This window comes from Euwallacea similis, chromosome 22, assembly GCF_039881205.1.
Source record: "Euwallacea similis isolate ESF13 chromosome 22, ESF131.1, whole genome shotgun sequence".
Classification (NCBI taxonomy): Eukaryota; Metazoa; Arthropoda; class Insecta; order Coleoptera; family Curculionidae; genus Euwallacea; species Euwallacea similis.
Genome location: NC_089630.1, coordinates 366,173 through 383,557, shown reverse-complemented (window position 1 = coordinate 383,557; position 17,385 = coordinate 366,173). Strand labels below are relative to the sequence as shown.

Genomic DNA, 17,385 nt, shown 5'->3' with positions numbered 1-17,385 from the left:
TGCTCAATCACATCAGCATATATTTCATGTGCTTATTCTAAAACTGTGCCCGTGTATTGCTATTTGCGTTCCTTTAAGCATTGTCTCATATTGTCCTGTTGTCCCATTTTCTATTCCTCCAAAGAAAAACTTGCAATGCTAATTTATCTCAGATTTTCCCTATACAACTAATTTTGCGTCACTGAAGAAGCCCCAATATTCCAGAGACCTTACGACGGAGGCTTTTGCCAGCGCTTGTACCGAGTAAACTAATAACTAAACACTAAACACTAAATAATATAACGCAGAGTTCCATTTTCAATAAAACACTGTATTTCTTAAATCCACTTAAAGGGACCTGGAAAAAGTAATGTCTTGCAGTTTCTCTAAGAAACAGGTCCACCGGACTCCGAATACAAACAACTTAAATCCGTATTACTTGCTGCCACAAATTAGGCGGCACCACACTCTCCATCTTCTCGTACAAATAGAAAATCGGCAAGGAAATCCATGTCAAAACGGTTTTGGCTATTGCGCCCATTAGATCTGGGTACTGGTGAGTCAGGAGTGCCAGCAAGGCGGTAAACGAACACAACCCGGCAGTGAAAATAATGAAAAACGGCAGTTCTTTCTTAGGGTAAACGGAAACTTGGTGGAACGTAGGCAACAGTTCTCTATCTGCACATTCCGTGCATGTTGGATAGGGATAGAAAAGGTGTCCCCTTTCTAGGGGGTAAGGAAGCATACGGAAAGTGCCCTCCCAAGTGCAGTGAAGCAAATTCAAAGCTCCATCAATGGCTTTCCAATGCTGCAAATGGAAAAAGCTATAAGACAGCGCCTCGGAATCTCCCCTTTTAAGGATGTGCTCAGGGGGCAATATTAAGGGTTTCATTTCTAGAAGATATTTGGGGACGTGAGGGTTGAATTCAACCGCTCGATGAATAGCCTCCACAGCTTGTAGCTCTGCGTTGCTAAGGCCCCGCTTACTCGCCACGTCTGGAGAAAATTTATCTGCCACATTTCTGAAACAATTACATGACATTACAAACCAACAAGTTTAGTCTCCCTCACCTGGCTTTAAGCAGCGCAGCAGTGTAACATATAGTAGCAGATTTGGGCAGGGAAATATCGTCATACTTAGCCAGCACAGCCTGCACATCAGCATAAGCCTGCATCTGCAGCAGGGCCTCAATAAGATTCTCATGAATGTTCAAAACATTCATAATAGGTGGTACCTCCTTAGTCAAGTCTCTAAACATTTTAACAGCCTCCTTAAGTTTCCCCAGCCGCCTCGCACACATCGCCAGACGCCTTTTCACATAAATCAGCACATTTGTATCTCGTCTGTGCTGAGCCTCCATAAGACTCCCTTGATGCTGCAATGCTTGAGACTTCCTGTAGTTTGCTTCAGCCACTTTATAAGCTTGTTTAAGTATCTTTTCAGCCTCTGTTATAGTAGGGGCTTCCTCCTCGGCTAAGAGGATGTAAGCAGTGGCACAATCAGGGTTTTTTTCAAGAGCACTGTGTGCTGCTTTGACCCGCACTTGCGGGTTTCTCTCCCTCCACGCAGTCTGCATTATCTCATACTCAGCTTTTCCTGAAATTATTATCATAGTAACATTACAAAATGCATTTGAGATAGTGCCTACCAGCATCGACTTCACATGTAAAGAATGTTTGATGATCTTGAGCTGACAGATTCATGTCATAGTATGTTAAGGGGTCTTTATTGGTGGCCCTGTGAAATCTCTCATACTCAGCCCCTCGATACAAACTAAGGGGATTTCTCCACACTTTGCATTCAGGCAACATAGAGTGTGATGTCAGGGGGTTGGATGTATCCTCTTTGTACTCTCCACTTATCCAGGGGCTGATGTGATTTGCAGACATCTAAAGGCAATAACATAAGGGGAACTGCCGTTGGAAAGGAGCAACATACATGTTCGATAAAAGAAGTTCCGTATTTCCGATAATACCACCACTCAAAAATGAGAATCAGGCCTGATATGAGAGATGAAGTCCCGGTTAAAGCAACGTAGAATTTCGGCGTTAAATTGCTGAGAAACATAGAGGAATCCCACATTTTGTTGGGGAACGCTCTGCAAAGGGGGGGAAATGTTATATGTCAATATTGAAGGGGAATTTGTGCCAGTCTTACTTAGCCGATTAACGATAGCCGTTTCATTTAAGAAAAACTGCTTTACGGTCATGCAAATAAATTATTACTAAATATTTATTTTTAACAAAATTGCTTTAATTTTTGACAAGAACAAAATTAGCAGTGTTGCCGCTACGCAAGAATTAGTTCAGTATCCTTGAAATTTCAAGAAATCATACACAGGGATCTATATTATTAGGGGTGATTATTAAAATGAAAACCTCAAGTAGGCTTTGAATATATCACAAGCGTATGTGCAACCAATTCGTCTGTTAGTCAGATGTTTGATATTAGATAATAAATTCCTTTTTAATGATCACTATGAAATTGTGTAGTTAGATTTGGCAATAGGGCATTTTAAGTAAGACTTATAGTAGTGCCCTCTACGATACAGTTTTCTTATTGGAAAGATAAATGCAGGAGTAATGAACTCTTAATTGTATTTTTATGAGTTAGGTTGAATTAAATAATAAATGATCAATTAAAGTACTTTTTTTTACAAAATTTTCCACAGGAGTAGCTATTAAAACCTTTGAATTCAATCAAATGAATTGATAAGATATTACACAATATTGAGCACTTGAAATTTAAGTTTGGACCTCGACTTGCAGATGGCGAGACATGTTCCCTCTTTTATAATTATTGCGAAATCTATTTTTGTTCAATATGGTGAATGTAAATTAACTACGTAAACAATAAATCAAACTTACAACAACTTTATTTTGCTTAAAAAGAAACAGTCTTACACGTATTATGCAATAAAAAAATACATCGTAAATCTCAATACCTACTAAACCAGAGAGAATATTATTACTAGTTATTGAGAGTATTAAATTAAGTAGATAATTAATATAAAAAACTTAAACACTCAGAAACTTAAAACTACACGAAAGGGCTTCATTATATTACTCCTTTATTTTTCGCAATCTTGGCATATAACTTCACTTCCTGGAAGAAAATTCTATTAGTACATCCACAAAGTATTGAGAAACGTATCATACGTGCCGCTTGATCCACTAGCCGCCTCAGTGGACTGCTGGCCTTCCGGCGCCTCCTCCTGATTCCCGTGCAAATACTCATCGACCTAAACAACCCTCAAATTCATGAAACGCTAACCCTCAATGGTATCAATTAACACCCACCCTGTGCTTCACATTCTCCACAATAGGCTCCACAATGGGTTCTACAATATTGCGAGTTTTCGTCACAGCAGGCTCCAAAACCTTCACCGCAGGTTCCACCAAATGTTTAGCTGTCTCCACTGCGGGGGTGACGTACCCCTTGGTGGTCTCGTAAATCTGCAGAAGTAACTGGTTGAGGAGATCCTCGATTAGGGTGATGATGGTGGAAATGGAGTAAATGAGGTGATGGTGATGATATTTACCTCTTTGGGAGGTAGTTTCACTGCAGGTACTTTACTTTCGACGTAGTCCAGCCCGGAGCAAAGGGCGTCGTCCACTTTTTTGATGGGACCTTCCAAGTTCTTCATTACAGGGGTTGCGTAGGGCTTGGCGATGTCTACCGCCTTGAAGGCGGTGTCTTCGGCCGTTTGCAGCGTCCAGTTGGTCACGCTGTTATAATCCTATTATTAATCATTGTGATGAATAAGAAGTAATCGTGAAATCAGGGCTCGCCACGTACTTTGACTTTTTCGTATATGTTATGGGCGGTTTGAAGGGTAGACTCTACCACAGGGAACTTGGCGATCCTGTTAACTGATTCCATGCAGGTTGGGGATGGAGTAGCTGGGGTTTCAGTTGAAGTCGACATTTTCTGTAAATTGTTAATACAATAGACATATCTTGGACTTTAGAATTAACTACAACACATAATTATTCCCCTTTCTTGGCGATTGATTAAACGGTATCACTGTGCGACAAAAGATAGATGGTTTTATTATTATAATAGTCTGAATAGCTTTACAGATAAAGGAAGTATTTTTTAATATTATCTTAAGCCTTAGAGCCGTCCACAGTGACCTTTAGTGTCATTGAAGGAGCTATTTTCGAGATGTTAAAGTTGTAGTTGATTGATTTGTTTAGGGGAGATAAGGACAAAAATAGTTTTGAATTTTTTCTGATACTTTTGGGGAATTTAGTTCTTATTTTGTTTAACTTGAATTTCATGGATTTATTAGACTCTAAAAGGAGTTTTTCTCCTTTTTGAGAAATTGAAATATTTTGCAATACATAACTTAAAGAGCGAAAACTGTTTTGAAACTTACCAGAACGGTCACGGTTCCACACAAAGAAAACAAGAAATATTATAAAAAACGACAAACAGGCTTTTTACACGATCGCTATACAAGCAGCTACAAGTACTGAATCGCATTAATCGGTACGTTCAAATGCGTTCTACACAGAGTCGACTTAATTTATTAAACCTTGACGCAATGTATACTCTGTTTCCCATGTTTGATGGTACCGCTGATAATCATCTAATAAGAAGTCGTTAAGTTCACCTCCAAGGGATTTTATTTATTTATGTCTTGGGATAATTCTTTCAAGTCATGACTAATTAACAATGGGACGATGGTCACATATCTTATTATTCCTTCTATTTTTTAAAATCAAGAAACCGTACTTTGCAGTAATTTAAAACACCCAATAACGGCGTCTTTTAAAGCGTATTAGGGGGAAAATAAACTCAGCTGGCAGTTGATTAATTACAACGCCACCCTCAACTCCCCTAATCAATGGCAATTAAGATTTTATGTGGTCTACATTTACATGACACGTCTTTATTGAAATAAGATTTTAATGGAATACACTCTACATAGACATTTTCCCATATTGGTGTATAATCCATTGGCGTGGAGTACGACCATTTGCTTTTTGAACTCGATCTAAAGGTGCAAAGTTCATCATGTCCGCCAGTCTGGTGACTAACAAGGCTTCCTTATCAATAATTCATCATAGATTCAATTCTGGGTGCTATAAAGTTATGAAATAAAGACGCGTTCCTATTGGTCAATTTCACTCATCAATATCATTAAATACTATATCCAATTAAACATTAAACTCATTCTAGAATTCTTTCCTCAACTTCGAATTTGTTCATATAATTCAAGAACATTGAAAATTCGGTTTAGAAATATGCCATTTACAAAAATAGGTGCAAAGAAAAAAAATTAAATGAATTTAACGGTCAAACCCCCCAAAGTGGACATTTACAGACTGACTTGAGGGTACCACTGTAACACATCTTCTTCAAAGGATTTATTCTTCTTTTTGGCTGCTGAAAGTTCTAGGTAAGTTAACTAGGTGAAATTAGTAACAACAGGCCAATAAGGGATTGTTAAGGGGTTTGAAAAAGAGCAAGATAATTTAGTGTGAATCTTTTTTTCACCATAATGTCAAGAAAATATTTCTTCTTTCTTGACAATATGGTAAATTTTACTTAATACATAAAAAATTACGTTGAAAGTGTGCAAATAATGGCATAATTTTATGGATAAGATCGCTATTGAGAATGGCAGCTCAAAGCTGCAAAAAGTGTACTTATATGAATGATTATATTATAAAAAAAAACGACTTGGTTGGGAACATGTCCTGAGACAGATGTTATTACTCTGAATTATCATCAAATCGCGCAATAAATTGATATTAAACCTCCAGGATATTATAGAACTAAAAGAATCCTACAATGGTAATTTTTAAGAAAAAACTCAAAGTAAAAAAATCGGACAACATTAAAATATTTAGTACATCTAGCTATGAAAATTTATATACAACCAACAATACATTGCTGTCTTGCAAAGCATGTGTGGAATGCAATTTCATCATTAAGTCTTTCAATCAATCTTCCCAAATGAAACTCATACAAAACATTAATTTAATTTGCAGTCTTGACACCCGAAAACCTCATAATATTGCCATTTTCCTCTCAATTGTGTACAGGCATAGCCACCGAAGGGGTTGCATTAGCTGGCACCAGCCCCTTTCTCCACAATGATGTTATCGTCTTGGTTTCCGTGTAAAAGTTCAAGCCCTGTTTACCATAAAAGTGTAGATCTCCATGGAAACTACCTCTAGATCCCGTGAAGCTGAACATGGGCAATGGAACTGGAATTGGGACGTTGATTCCAACTTGTCCAGCATCCACTTCATGGACAAATTGCCTGGCGTGGTTGCCGCTGGTGGTGAAAATGGCGGTGCCGTTTCCATAGGGATTGGAGTTGATGATGGAAATAGCCTCTTCGAGGGTGTTGGCAGATATCACTGAGAGAACTGGCCCAAAGATTTCTTGAGTGTAACAGTCATAAGATGGAAGAACTTCAGTGAGCAAAGTAGGCCCCACAAAGTTACCGTTGGGATATTTATCAACTTTAATATTACGGCCGTCCAAGAGACACTTCGCTCCCTGCTTAATTCCAGCCTCAATGAGTTGCAGAATTCGCTGTTTGGCTTGAGGGGAAATTACTGGTCCCACATCAGTTCCAGGCTCATGTCCTGCACTAACTTTCAGCTTCTTGGCTTTTTCCACGAGATCAGGGACCCATTTTTGAGCCTCCCCCACTAGTATTGCGACACTCAAGGCCATACATCTTTGACCTGCAGCCCCAAATGCAGCCCCGACTATGGAATCCAGGGCTGTGTTCTTATCTGCATCGGGAAGCACTATGGCGTGATTTTTGGCCCCCATATTGGACTGGATTCTTTTGCCGTTGACAGCCCCTCTGGCGTAAATATGCTTGCCGGCTTTGTCCCCTCCGACAAAGCTTATGGCTTTAATATCTGGATGGTCACAGATGAAATTCACAGCATCGTGAGTTCCGTGGATTACCTTAAGTCGTAAAATTTAATAATCGATTACATGCAAAATACGACTGCTACAAACATTAACGACTCCAGGGGGGCATCCCACCTCATTGAGCAGCTCCATGAGCAGCATTGTAGCCCCCGGGTCTCTCTCCGATGGCTTCAGGATCATAGTGTTTCCGGCTATCAATGCTAAGGGGAACATCCATAATGGCACCATAGCTGGGAAGTTAAAGGGACAAATTCCTGCCGTTACCCCAATTGGCACTTTATATGATGTGACGTCCATGTCCCTGGCGATGCCCTGAAGGGACTCGCCTTGCAGGAGGGTGCCTGCGGCGCATGCGTGCTCCACCACCTCTGAAACACCTCGAATGCAATTCCTATCGAGAACCAAAACGGGAAAACTTACGTACTCCCCTTAAAACGTCTCCATCAGCATCGGCCAAGGTCTTTCCCTGCTCCAGGGTGATATTGGCAGCAATCTTCTTTATGTCCCTGTGGATAACTGCCTGCAGCTTCAACATCAACTGCTGCCGTGTCAGAACAGAGGTGTTTTTCCAAGTTTGGTAAGCCTTCTGGCTCGACTCAACTGCAGCTTTCATTTCTATAATAGAATAGTATAAACATATAGGCCCTTCAGCCTGGTTTTGAAAGTCCAGAACCTTCTGGGGTGCTTTGAGGTACCCTGGTGACCACGTTGTTGGTAGCAGGGTCGTGCAGATCCACCCATTGGGTCGTCTTGGAGTCCAGAAACTGTCCATCGATGAATAGTTTGGTGGATGGAGCGAGGTTCGAGTATTGCCGTTTGAGAACATTGAGCAAAGGGGAGGCCTGAAGGAGGATTTTGGTTGTTACTAACCTGAACTAAACTGAACTGGCATGATAAGTGTTATTAAAATACAATGGGTGTTTAATAGGGATTGAATATAAAGCGAAAGCGAGTTCTTCTCATATATGTTATACGTAATTTAATCAATCAGCTGACTTAATATTAATCTTAGTCCCAGATGTCCATTAAAAGCCGCCATTTATGAGGCCCCCCTACAGCATACTTACGGAAGGACGTATCATCTCGGGAAAAATATCTCAGCCTTGATGAAAAGCACAAAAATACCACCAAAACCCGTATAAATGATAATGAAAACAACACATCAATAACACATTCAGATTCGCAGCGAAGTCCCCTCCATTACAGCTTTGCATGTGTTTACTCTGCAAGTCTCTGTATCAACCTCAACAATCGGCTCATTCAAAAATCGGTAAATTGACGCGAAAAACTCAATTATAAGACAAGAAACGCAGACATTCAATGAGAATTTAATGGCAGGTAAATTCTGTGCTTATCGTGATGCCTTAGCTTCGACCCAACTGGAAGTAAACCCACTCAACTGGGTACCATTACCTTGCAGTGCTTAAGGTTATCGTAAATTTACACACATTATAAACTGAATTAAGTAAGTTTTATCAGTGTTTTGTAATGAGTTACATGGATATACGAGCAAAAGATGCATAAGACCTTGCTTACTGGTAGGTAGATACCGTTAGCTGCAGGTACCGACCTAAAGGGATTGTTGTGACCCAAAGAGAGGCGGTTAAAGTTCGGATTATGATGGTTCAAGGGCGAAAAGATTTGGAAGAACGTATTTTTTAATAGAAGATAATATATTAATGACTGAACATGCATAAATAAGTTAAAAAGTACTTTAATTAACCGTTTTTTATATTTCCTTGATAATATGGTGAACGTAACTTGTATTCACCATATTGTCAAGAAAATACAAAACCAGAACGGACAAAATTATTCTTATGACATGCTTTTACTCTTTACTCATCCTCCTCACATCCACCCCCTCTTGACACACTCCCCCACCACAAGAGAGATTTTCTCTTTCGATCGTTCCCCCAGATTATTGATCATCGTGATCATGTGTTCGAACATATCAACCTCTCCTGTTAAGTGGTCGACTTTGCTCCCCTTGGGGGCGAAAATCACATTGCAAAAGAACAAAGCATGCATCACTTCGTATTTAGTAGCAGCATGCTTCAAATCCTCCAAATAGTCGTCGTAGGAAAGCTTTAATTCCGGAATATCAAATTTGTCTAAAAGACCTGTGAATTCCTCATAGTAATATTTGATGAGGTCATCGAGATGCTGCTTGAGTACCTCGTCCTGAAGGCTGGTCAGCATGAAAAATACTACGTCCCAGGTATAGGAAGTATAGAGGCAAATTTGGAAATCCAGTATTTTGATTAGAGATTTGCTACGTTCCTGCTCATTGGCCTTGATCATCATGTTATTGACCCAGAAATCATTGTGCACGATAGTGTTCCATGGTTCCTTGCCTGTGGCCTTGAATCTCTCACTCATTGGCACGAAATTTTTTTGCAGAGCTTTGATGTTTTGTACATAAGGCGCACAGGCAGGGATTTCAAGGGCTTTAGCTAAAATCAGCTTCTCTGAAGGGGCGGCCCCGGTTTGATTTCCCTCTCCTTGACCGAAATTCGGCACAGTTTTCTGTAGGTAGTCCCTGATAAGTGCAAAAAGCTCGGGCTTCTTAAATTTGCTTGCCAACGGTATTGCGTGAAATTTCGCCAAAACTTTTAGAATGGCTTTAGATGTCTCCAGATCAAAACCTTTGTGCCTCTCCAAGTTTACGTAGCCTTAAATTTAGATTTTCAATACATTTTAAACATTCAACGGATCAGAAACTTACCTTGAGGAATTAGGTTTTCAAGTAGCAGTACTGCCTCAGAATCAGCTTCAGATTTTGATGAATCCAAGCTGAATCTGGAACCTAAATAGTTCACGTAATGGTCAGTCTCAATGCCATATTCCTGGGCAAACTCTGTCAAAAGAGGCACAATCTCAGAATACCATTTAATCTCATTTCTCATTGCCAAGGCATTGAAATCCACATTTTTCTCGGTCAGAGGAAGCCTCTTTGCTACTGCATTGATGGTTTCGATCTCTCCTCTCTCGTTTTCCACTGAAGCATCCACGCGAAACACTAAACTTAGGTAATTCTCACCAGGAGCTGTTAGTCTTTTAATGTCGATTTTTACTACTTTCTTGCCATCACCGATGAGCTTTTCAATATCTTTAATTTTATATTCCGTCAATGACGACATTTTGGTAATAAGAGTGACGGATGAATGGAATTCTGTTATGAACTTTTAAGATATCATATTTTCGAATTTGATAGACTGATTAGTAATTTACGTGCTATGATCTTCACAAGATATCTCTAATGTACTGTTTATAAATAACCCTGAAATATTTGGCAGTAATACAAATGTTTACCACTCGATAAAAATCTAAGTGAACGTTTGGCACTTGAATCAGCAAATCAGCAACTATAATAACTAGTAGTGGGAATGCTGCTACTGTAGAAAATAATAACAGTCCAGTTCCACTGCATTAGTTTTTAACCTACAATTAAAAAAATGCTATTAAAGACAGGATATTTGTCATGGAAATAATCAGACTCGCTGGAATTAACTTAATACTAATGAATTACGAATTTTCATATGTAGGTAAACAACATGTTGATGCTTGCAATCTCCCAGCACTACCAGATAGAGTGATTAAATAATCAGATTTTGTTATTAAGTACTTTTTCTCCGTGTGCCTAATTTTTCTCCTCAAAATAGACGCCTTCTCTCAGTGTAGAACACAGTAGGAGGCGTGGCTTAGATATCCCAAAGTTATACAACTTTGACAGCTCTCCATCTTAGATCAGCTACCTATTTCACTTCAGCCCTCAGTAAAGCCCAATGATAGATGAAACAAACCACTTGCACACAGGCAGCGAATTCACCTTGAATTTCTTCATGAAAAGATGTATGGTTGACAGACAGGAATTTTAATTAGCTTCTCAAAAAGTAAATGTTGGACTGAGTACACCTAGAGGAAGACCGGGAGGACCACCTGGAGGAGGAAGAGGAGGATCATCTTCAGGAGGTCTATGAGGACCGCCTTTGGGCGGCTCCGGGAAGGTGGGACGATTAAGCAACTTCTTGATTCTCCAAAGAGTTTTGGATTTTTGAACTTGATAAGCAGGGGGACTCCATGGAATTGCGCAAGAGTTTTTAAGATTACTTTCGCTGCTTTCAAGTCGAAGTCTGTGAATCAGGCTTCATTGATATAGCCTAAAGAGAGAACAAACTTATCATGATGAGTTGACAATTTTTTGTTTTTTACCTCGAGGAAAGAGATTTTCTATTAGTAAAACTGTCTCTGACTTCGGTTCAGTTTTCGAAGGATCTAAACTCAGTTTTTAGCTTAGATGTCTCGCGTAATGGTCACTGATCATGTTCTCTAGCAAATTTCCTGAGCAATGGGAGTAAAATTTAATATAATTCTTCATGGCTACACCATTGAAGTTGTTCTTCGTGTCCGCGACAAGAGTTTATTCGGTAGTCCATTTCGGTACTGCTTTGGTAGTCTCACGTCTTCCTGCTTCATCTTCAACCAAGATATCTACGCCAAATACCAAACTCAGGTAGTTTGCACCGAGAGCCGTTAATTTAGCAATATCGACTTTAATTACTTTCCTGCTATCTATGCCTATAATTACTTTCTCTGTCTTTTATCGTGTAGCCTTGGATTGACATGCTGGCTTCAGATGAATCGAAACAGTGACTGGATTATATGGATAATTCAATCAGGAATATACGTATATATATACACACATATACATGTGTTGTGTCTGATAAAAGGAAATGTAAAATATGCGCTTACATTCATGACTTTCATAACATTATCAATTTACGTTTTTAATTGGATACTCGTTCTGGGACATTCTGATGGTAAAAATGACTGATGATGTACGAACTTTCAAAAGCCAATACTTTTTGACCTGATAAGGAGATTAAATAGTTTACGAGTCATGATTTCATTAACAAACCTCCAACGTATTGTTTTTAAATAAAGCTGAAAAATTTGCCAGTGAAGCTGCTTGCTACTCGATTATAGTTTAAGTGACCGTTTAGAATCGCATCAGCGCAGTAATGAGAATTTTGTTGCCATAGGAAATGATAATAGTTCAGTTCCACTGCATTAATTTGTCTAGAAATAATCAGTTTCGCTGGAATTAACTTAAGCGTTTCGTATTCCTGGTACTGAAAAAAGCTGTTATGCTGAGGAGCAGTGTCAATTAAATTAAATTATCAAGTTATTAAATATGAAGAAGTAAACGATTAGTGCATTATTATTTTTTTAATAAGTGCTTTTTCTCCGTGTATCCAATTTTCCTCCCACAATAGGTGGTTTCTCTCAGTGAAACACTCAAAAAGAAACATGGTCCCAAGGCCAGCTGCTATTCATTTTGACAAATGTTATCTTAGATCAGCTTTCTATCTTACTTCAACCTGCAACGAAGCATAATGACAAATGAAATAGCCTGATTCCATCAAGGACTTTTCAGTGTCAAAAAAAACCTCGGAATTTTGAGCGGCGAATTTAAATCTCGTTAATAATAAAAAAAAAACTTTATTTTCAATAAAATTAATTACATCCATCCCCTTTCGACACTTAACTCGACAGCAAGGGCGATCTTCTCTTTTGCTCGCTCAGACATGTTATTAATCACTTTGATAATATGATCATACATGTTAGTCTCCCCTGTTAAATGATCGGCATGATTACTCTTGGAGGCGTAGATCATGCTGCAGAAGAACAGAACGTGTATGGCTTCGTATTTGATCATCACTCTCTTGACTTCCGCTAAATAGTCTTCGTAGGAGAGTTTCAGTTCGGGGACATCGATTTTGCTTAAGGTTGAAGTTAGTTCTTCATAGTAATACCTGTTAAAATTCGGTGATGGGCTGCAAGTTAATCAAACTAAAAACGAACCTTAAGAGACTGTCTAAGTGGTGTCTCTGAACATCGTCCTGCAAACTAGTTAGCAGGAAAAAGATCACGTCCCTGGCATAAGAAGTGTAGATGCACACCTGGAAATCCAGGATTTTCACCAAAATTCTCCCACTCTCCTGAGACTTCACCATGATGTTATTCGTCCAGAAATCATTGTGAGAAATCGTGCTCCATGGTTCCAGTGCAAGTCCCACAAGTCCTTGATTTATAGACGCAAAATTTTCCTTAATGTGCTTTAAATTCTTGACATAATCCTGGCAAGCAGGCATCTCCAGCGTCTTGTTCAACACTAACAATTCAGGAATGACAAGGTCGTCTACAGCCCCGTTTGCTGGAGGTTCTGGAAACAGAGGAACAGTGCTCGCAAGGAAGTCTCTGATTTTCTTAGCTAGTTCAGGCTTCTTGAACTTCGCAGCCATAGGAACGGCGTGGAACTCTGCCAGAGCCTTTAGGACTGCTTTGGAAGTCTCCAAATCGAAACCCTTCAGCCTGTCCTCGTTGATGTAACCTTTAGAAATAATATTAATAACTTCACAATTGGGGCGCTACAATTACCTTGAGGATTCAAGTTCTGGGTCATTAGCACAGCCTCAGAGTCTGCTTCTGTTTTCGAACGATCCAGACTGAACCTTGAACCAAGGTACCTAGGGAAGTAGGCAGCTTCAAGGCCATAGGACTCAGAAAATTGTTGTATTAAAGGAACCACTTCGGAAAACCATCTGATCTCGTTCCTCATTGCAATGATGTTGAGGTCGTTGCTTCCCTGCCCAAGGGGCAGTCGTTTAGCGACTGCATGGATGATTTCATTGTTATCCAGGTGAAAATCCGCACGAAACACTAAGCTAACATAGTTTTCCCCAGGAGCCGTTAGTCGTTCTATGTTAACTTTTGACACCTTTTTGTCTCCATCTAATTTGAGAACTTTCTCTATATCTTTTATTGAGTAGTTTACCAACGACATGACGATACTGGAAGTTTAATAAAGTGATTCGTGAGGATGATTGTGGCGATGATTCGGCATTCGATTTTTATCCAATGCCCACCGATAATTCATTTATAAGGTACTTACTTTATTGGGGAAAAATGCTCGATAAGTTTATTAAGTTATGACTGGTATTTATTAAAGTATTTTACAATTAGCAGAGTACAGTTGTTGAACTTGGAGCGTTACACAGTCGAAACTGATAAATGATGGAAAGTGATCAGCAAATAATTTTGTGCGTTTTATTGGTTGCGCAATGTTCCCAGTCAATTTAAAAATTAAACAAAATCTTGTGATGCTACTACGCTCCTATTATACAAATTAGATTTTTTGAACTGTGGTTGGTTCCGTTGGGTGCGAGGAACTCGATGATTTGAAAAATACTAATGTAATTTGTAACTTTTTTGGTTAATTTTGTTTAAGCCCGATTTATTTTTGCCTTAAGCTTAAGAATACATGTTCAACATTTTAAAATTACTCCAGTTTATAAATTGAGAATGTAATTTCCAGACACCATATTGTCAAGAAAATTTTGGCGTTCTGGTAAATCTGTATTTAGCGCTAAATATGCCCCCGTCAAAAACGAATCGCTGTTTCGCGACAAATTTCAATATTTTGAACGTAGTTCAAAATAAACCAGATGCGAAGTATTCAAAGGTACACTCTGTATGCATAATGAAATATTGCTAATACATATTGATTCAATTTATGGCGGGAAATAGCAGGAATTTCATTGGTCGTGAAGTGACTCACAGCCCCTTTATTGGTTGCTCACGATATTTAAGTCACGCCTCTTCTAGAAGATTTTGACGTTTTCTATACTGAGAAAAACGACCAAACAGCATTACACGAAGAAAAAGCACTTTTTCAATAACTATTAAAATTAAATGACAATTTTGATTATTAAATTTTTTCGTTACACTTTACTTTCTTACATCCATCCCTTCTCGACGCACAATTTCAGAACAAGCTCGATTTTTTCTATCTGCCTTTCCCCCAAATTGCTCATCATGGAGTTAATTTGGTCAAACACGTCCACCTCCCCAGTCAAGTGATCCTTCAGGCTCTCTTTAGCAGCAAAAATTATATTGCAAAAGAAAAGTGAGTGAGAAATCTCGAACTTTGTTGCCACTAACTTAATTTCCTCCATGTATTCCTCATAAGAAAGCTTCAGCTCTGGAACGTCGATTTTCGTCAGAAGTGCGGTCAATTCCTTGTAATAATACCTAAAATATTTTTGTGTTATTAAAATTTCTGCGGTTTTGATTGAAAGTGAAACCTAAGTAGATCATCAAAGTGTTTTCTCTGAACATCGTCGCGTACACTGGTCAGCAAAAAGAAGACCAAATCTTTGGCGTACGGGGAATAAGAGCACATTTGGAAATCGAGCAATTTAACCATATGCTTTGATGAATCTTCTCCTGGAACCTTGATCAACATGTTGTTAATCCAGAAATCATTATGGCTTAGTGTGTTCCAAGGCTCCTTTCCTTTTCGGCCAAACCGCTCCTCCGCAGGTGGCAAATTTTCCCGCAGTTTCTGAATATTTCCCACATATGGCTCGAAGGCAGGAATCTTAAGTATGCTCTCGAACATTAGCTTATCTGGAGGGCCTGCATCTTCATGAGGACCGTCTTCAGGTGGCTCAGGAAAGGGGGAACGATCAAGCATTTGCTTGACCACCTCAAAGAGTTCTGGATTTTTGAACTTGATCGCCAGGGGAATCCCATGGAACTGCGCGAGAGCTTTTAGGATCGCCTTGGCTGCTGCCAAATCGAAGCCCGTGAATCTGTCTTCGTTGAAATAGCCTGAAGAGAGAGTAAACTCGTCATGATCAGCTGATAAAGTATCAGTTCTTACCTTGAGGAAGCAAATTTTCTATTAGTAAAACTGACTCTGAGTCGGGTTCAGTTTTCTCAGAGTCCAAGCTCAGCCTTGAGCCTAAATATCTCGGATAATAATCAGTGGCGATTCCGTATTTCGCGGCGAATTCGGTGAGCAGGGGTACTAGGTCAGAGTAAAACTTAATCTCATTCTTCATGGACATGACAGACATGCCATCCTTCATGTCTGCAAGAGGCAGGCGCTTGGCCACAGCTTTAATGGTCTCACGCGTTCCTTCTTCATCTTCTACTAAGATGTCTACACCAAACACCAAACTAATGTAGTTTTCACCGGGAGCCGTCAATCTTGCGATATCGACTTGAATTGCTTTCTTGCCATTAATGCCCGTAATCACTTTCTCTATGTCTTTGATCGTGTAGCCTTCAAGCGCCATGGTTCTTTCAACGGAACTGAGCGCAATAGCTGAGTTGTGGATGATTCACCCAGGGGTATCTACGTGTTCCGTTATTGATAAGAGATAATTATTATCAAGTACAATGTAATTCTTGCATCACGAAGCAAGTAAGTACTTATTGATATATTTCTCCATTGTAATACAGCTTGAAACATTCAAACAAGCGACCATCACGGGCAGTTTCACATGCTTTTAAGCATTCCCATTACGATGTGTTTCCGTATAATCAAATGACGACATTGAACCGTTTGCAAATGCCTTCCCGATCGGAATTAACGCAAATCGCTTGCGGATGTTGTAGCTCAAAGTCACCAGCCGCAATTTGCGTTACTTTCCTCGGTTTAAGCATCGAGATAAATCTTGTCATTTTTCTCACGGTTCATGTTATAAAATTTCCAGTTTCAATTACGTTACAGTTAGGCCTTTTTGCCACCGTGATTTAACGCAGATATCGATGCTTATCTACAGAATTGCTCGGCAATGCCTTGGCAGATCTCCCGGCGTTAAAGGGCGTGTCAGAGTTGATATAGAAACCTTAGAGCCGTAATCAAGTCAAAAATGTGTGTTTTGCGTCCGGTTAATTAACAAGTGCTGTTATGATCTATGCGAATTTTGCACCCCGATTTCTGCACGGAGAAGAGGTGGGCACTGGGTCGCTTGTTCTCTGGAGCGGTCAAACTTCGATTTGGGGGACAATATCCAGCTGATATTGAGGAAGTGCGGAATAACAGAGGTGACCAGCAGGCCGCCTCTCCTTGTCTATCTTGTCCGCGTGTCTTCTCTTATACAGCTATAACTGTTGAAATTATAATTGTGATTGGTGCTTAACAGTTACTAGAAAGGCTGCTTAATCCACTGAACTATCTACATGACGTTTAATGGGTTCTGTTAGTGCGGGGTTAATTGAATAAGCGAAATTCACAGCATCGATCGTTCGTGTAGACTTAAACTGCTCCCGAAAATGGTCAGCGCTTTTGGGCGCTCGTATTTCGGAGTATTACAACAAATATTGCTGAACTTTCACGAAGAAAGGAATTTTATGAACCTCCCTTTAATTTTTCTTGTAGAACAGGAATTAAAAGGTTCTCAAGTACCTTTCGAGATATTGTACTTGACCCCTAAACGAGCAGACGTGCAATCACCATTTTGTCAAGAATGGCAATGTACTCAGTTGTACATTGTTATTTTCGGATTCATACGATATCGAAACGATTTTTGACTGGCAAACAGGCTACGCCACTGATTTTACAAGGAATGGTCTTTTGACACAATTTATTTGGATCAAATTGGGGGAGGTATTCCTAAGATTCAGGGTGTTCAAAGACAAAA

The 17,385-nt window shown here is 39.5% G+C and overlaps 5 protein-coding genes across 9 annotated transcripts; all 5 read right to left on the bottom strand.

The window, feature by feature from the left end:
* Positions 1-294: 294 nt before the first annotated feature.
* LOC136416281 (protein ST7 homolog) lies at positions 295-2,267 on the bottom strand. Of its 3 annotated transcripts, XM_066401398.1 has the most exons (6): positions 2,138-2,267; positions 1,919-2,078; positions 1,629-1,869; positions 1,215-1,576; positions 1,051-1,154; positions 295-1,001 (listed from the first exon to the last, which is right to left on the bottom strand). In XM_066401398.1, the coding sequence occupies exons 2-6, from the start codon at positions 2,060-2,062 to the stop codon at positions 404-406; spliced, it is 1,449 nt and encodes a 482-aa protein (XP_066257495.1). In that variant the 5' UTR covers positions 2,063-2,078; positions 2,138-2,267; the 3' UTR covers positions 295-403. The 3 variants fall into 3 exon arrangements, with proteins under 3 accessions (XP_066257495.1, XP_066257494.1, XP_066257496.1); XM_066401397.1 differs by having other exon boundaries at positions 1,051-1,576; XM_066401399.1 differs by lacking the exon at positions 2,138-2,267 and having other exon boundaries at positions 1,051-1,576; positions 1,629-1,893; positions 1,959-2,078.
* A 570-nt stretch (positions 2,268-2,837) lies between these two features.
* Positions 2,838-4,508, bottom strand: LOC136416221 (lipid storage droplets surface-binding protein 1-like). 3 transcript variants are annotated; one of them, XM_066401300.1, is made up of 6 exons: positions 4,362-4,508; positions 3,779-3,910; positions 3,522-3,719; positions 3,280-3,447; positions 3,139-3,221; positions 2,838-3,085 (listed from the first exon to the last, which is right to left on the bottom strand). In XM_066401300.1, exons 2-6 carry the CDS (start codon positions 3,905-3,907, stop codon positions 3,079-3,081), a joined length of 585 nt encoding a protein of 194 aa, XP_066257397.1. In that variant the 5' UTR covers positions 3,908-3,910; positions 4,362-4,508; the 3' UTR covers positions 2,838-3,078. The 3 variants fall into 3 exon arrangements, with proteins under 3 accessions (XP_066257397.1, XP_066257395.1, XP_066257396.1); XM_066401298.1 differs by having other exon boundaries at positions 2,838-3,081; XM_066401299.1 differs by having other exon boundaries at positions 2,838-3,081; positions 3,280-3,435.
* A 1,440-nt stretch (positions 4,509-5,948) lies between these two features.
* Positions 5,949-8,101, bottom strand: LOC136416233 (probable methylmalonate-semialdehyde/malonate-semialdehyde dehydrogenase [acylating], mitochondrial). Its single transcript, XM_066401311.1, has 5 exons — positions 7,957-8,101; positions 7,563-7,731; positions 7,310-7,504; positions 6,977-7,257; positions 5,949-6,922 (listed from the first exon to the last, which is right to left on the bottom strand). Exons 1-5 carry the CDS (start codon positions 7,969-7,971, stop codon positions 6,023-6,025), a joined length of 1,560 nt encoding a protein of 519 aa, XP_066257408.1. The 5' UTR covers positions 7,972-8,101; the 3' UTR covers positions 5,949-6,022.
* Positions 8,102-8,694: 593 nt separating this feature from the next.
* On the bottom strand, positions 8,695-16,096 carry LOC136416193 (uncharacterized). Its single transcript, XM_066401254.1, has 6 exons — positions 15,618-16,096; positions 15,037-15,565; positions 14,693-14,983; positions 10,803-11,022; positions 9,615-10,071; positions 8,695-9,561 (listed from the first exon to the last, which is right to left on the bottom strand). The coding sequence occupies exons 1-6, from the start codon at positions 16,033-16,035 to the stop codon at positions 8,738-8,740; spliced, it is 2,739 nt and encodes a 912-aa protein (XP_066257351.1). The 5' UTR covers positions 16,036-16,096; the 3' UTR covers positions 8,695-8,737.
* On the bottom strand, positions 12,376-14,675 carry LOC136416234 (uncharacterized). Its single transcript, XM_066401312.1, has 4 exons — positions 13,845-14,675; positions 13,331-13,743; positions 12,755-13,283; positions 12,376-12,705 (listed from the first exon to the last, which is right to left on the bottom strand). Exons 2-4 carry the CDS (start codon positions 13,734-13,736, stop codon positions 12,411-12,413), a joined length of 1,230 nt encoding a protein of 409 aa, XP_066257409.1. The 5' UTR covers positions 13,737-13,743; positions 13,845-14,675; the 3' UTR covers positions 12,376-12,410.
* Positions 16,097-17,385: the final 1,289 nt, after the last annotated feature.

Coding starts and splice junctions, on each gene's coding strand:
- LOC136416281 (XM_066401397.1), bottom strand. CDS start 2,062: ATGTGGGATTCCTCTATGTTTCTCAGCAATTTAACGCCGAAATTCTAC. Junction 1,870..1,918: donor GAACTTCTTTTATCGAACAT/GTATGTTGCTCC, acceptor TATTGCCTTTAG/ATGTCTGCAAATCACATCAG. Junction 1,002..1,050: donor GCTGCGCTGCTTAAAGCCAG/GTGAGGGAGACT, acceptor TAATTGTTTCAG/AAATGTGGCAGATAAATTTT.
- LOC136416193 (XM_066401254.1), bottom strand. CDS start 16,035: ATGGCGCTTGAAGGCTACACGATCAAAGACATAGAGAAAGTGATTACG. Junction 15,566..15,617: donor AGAAAATTTGCTTCCTCAAG/GTAAGAACTGAT, acceptor CTCTCTCTTCAG/GCTATTTCAACGAAGACAGA. Junction 9,562..9,614: donor TGAAAACCTAATTCCTCAAG/GTAAGTTTCTGA, acceptor TCTAAATTTAAG/GCTACGTAAACTTGGAGAGG.
- LOC136416221 (XM_066401298.1), bottom strand. CDS start 3,907: ATGTCGACTTCAACTGAAACCCCAGCTACTCCATCCCCAACCTGCATG. Junction 3,448..3,521: donor TGAAACTACCTCCCAAAGAG/GTAAATATCATC, acceptor CTCCTCAACCAG/TTACTTCTGCAGATTTACGA. Junction 3,082..3,138: donor GCTAGTGGATCAAGCGGCAC/GTATGATACGTT, acceptor TCTTCCAGGAAG/TGAAGTTATATGCCAAGATT.
- LOC136416233 (XM_066401311.1), bottom strand. Junction 7,505..7,562: donor ACCTCAAAGCACCCCAGAAG/GTTCTGGACTTT, acceptor ATTCTATTATAG/AAATGAAAGCTGCAGTTGAG. Junction 7,258..7,309: donor AGACGTTTTAAGGGGAGTAC/GTAAGTTTTCCC, acceptor GAGGTGTTTCAG/AGGTGGTGGAGCACGCATGC.
- LOC136416234 (XM_066401312.1), bottom strand. CDS start 13,736: ATGTCGTTGGTAAACTACTCAATAAAAGATATAGAGAAAGTTCTCAAA. Junction 13,284..13,330: donor CCAGAACTTGAATCCTCAAG/GTAATTGTAGCG, acceptor TTATTTCTAAAG/GTTACATCAACGAGGACAGG. Junction 12,706..12,754: donor CACTTAGACAGTCTCTTAAG/GTTCGTTTTTAG, acceptor GAATTTTAACAG/GTATTACTATGAAGAACTAA.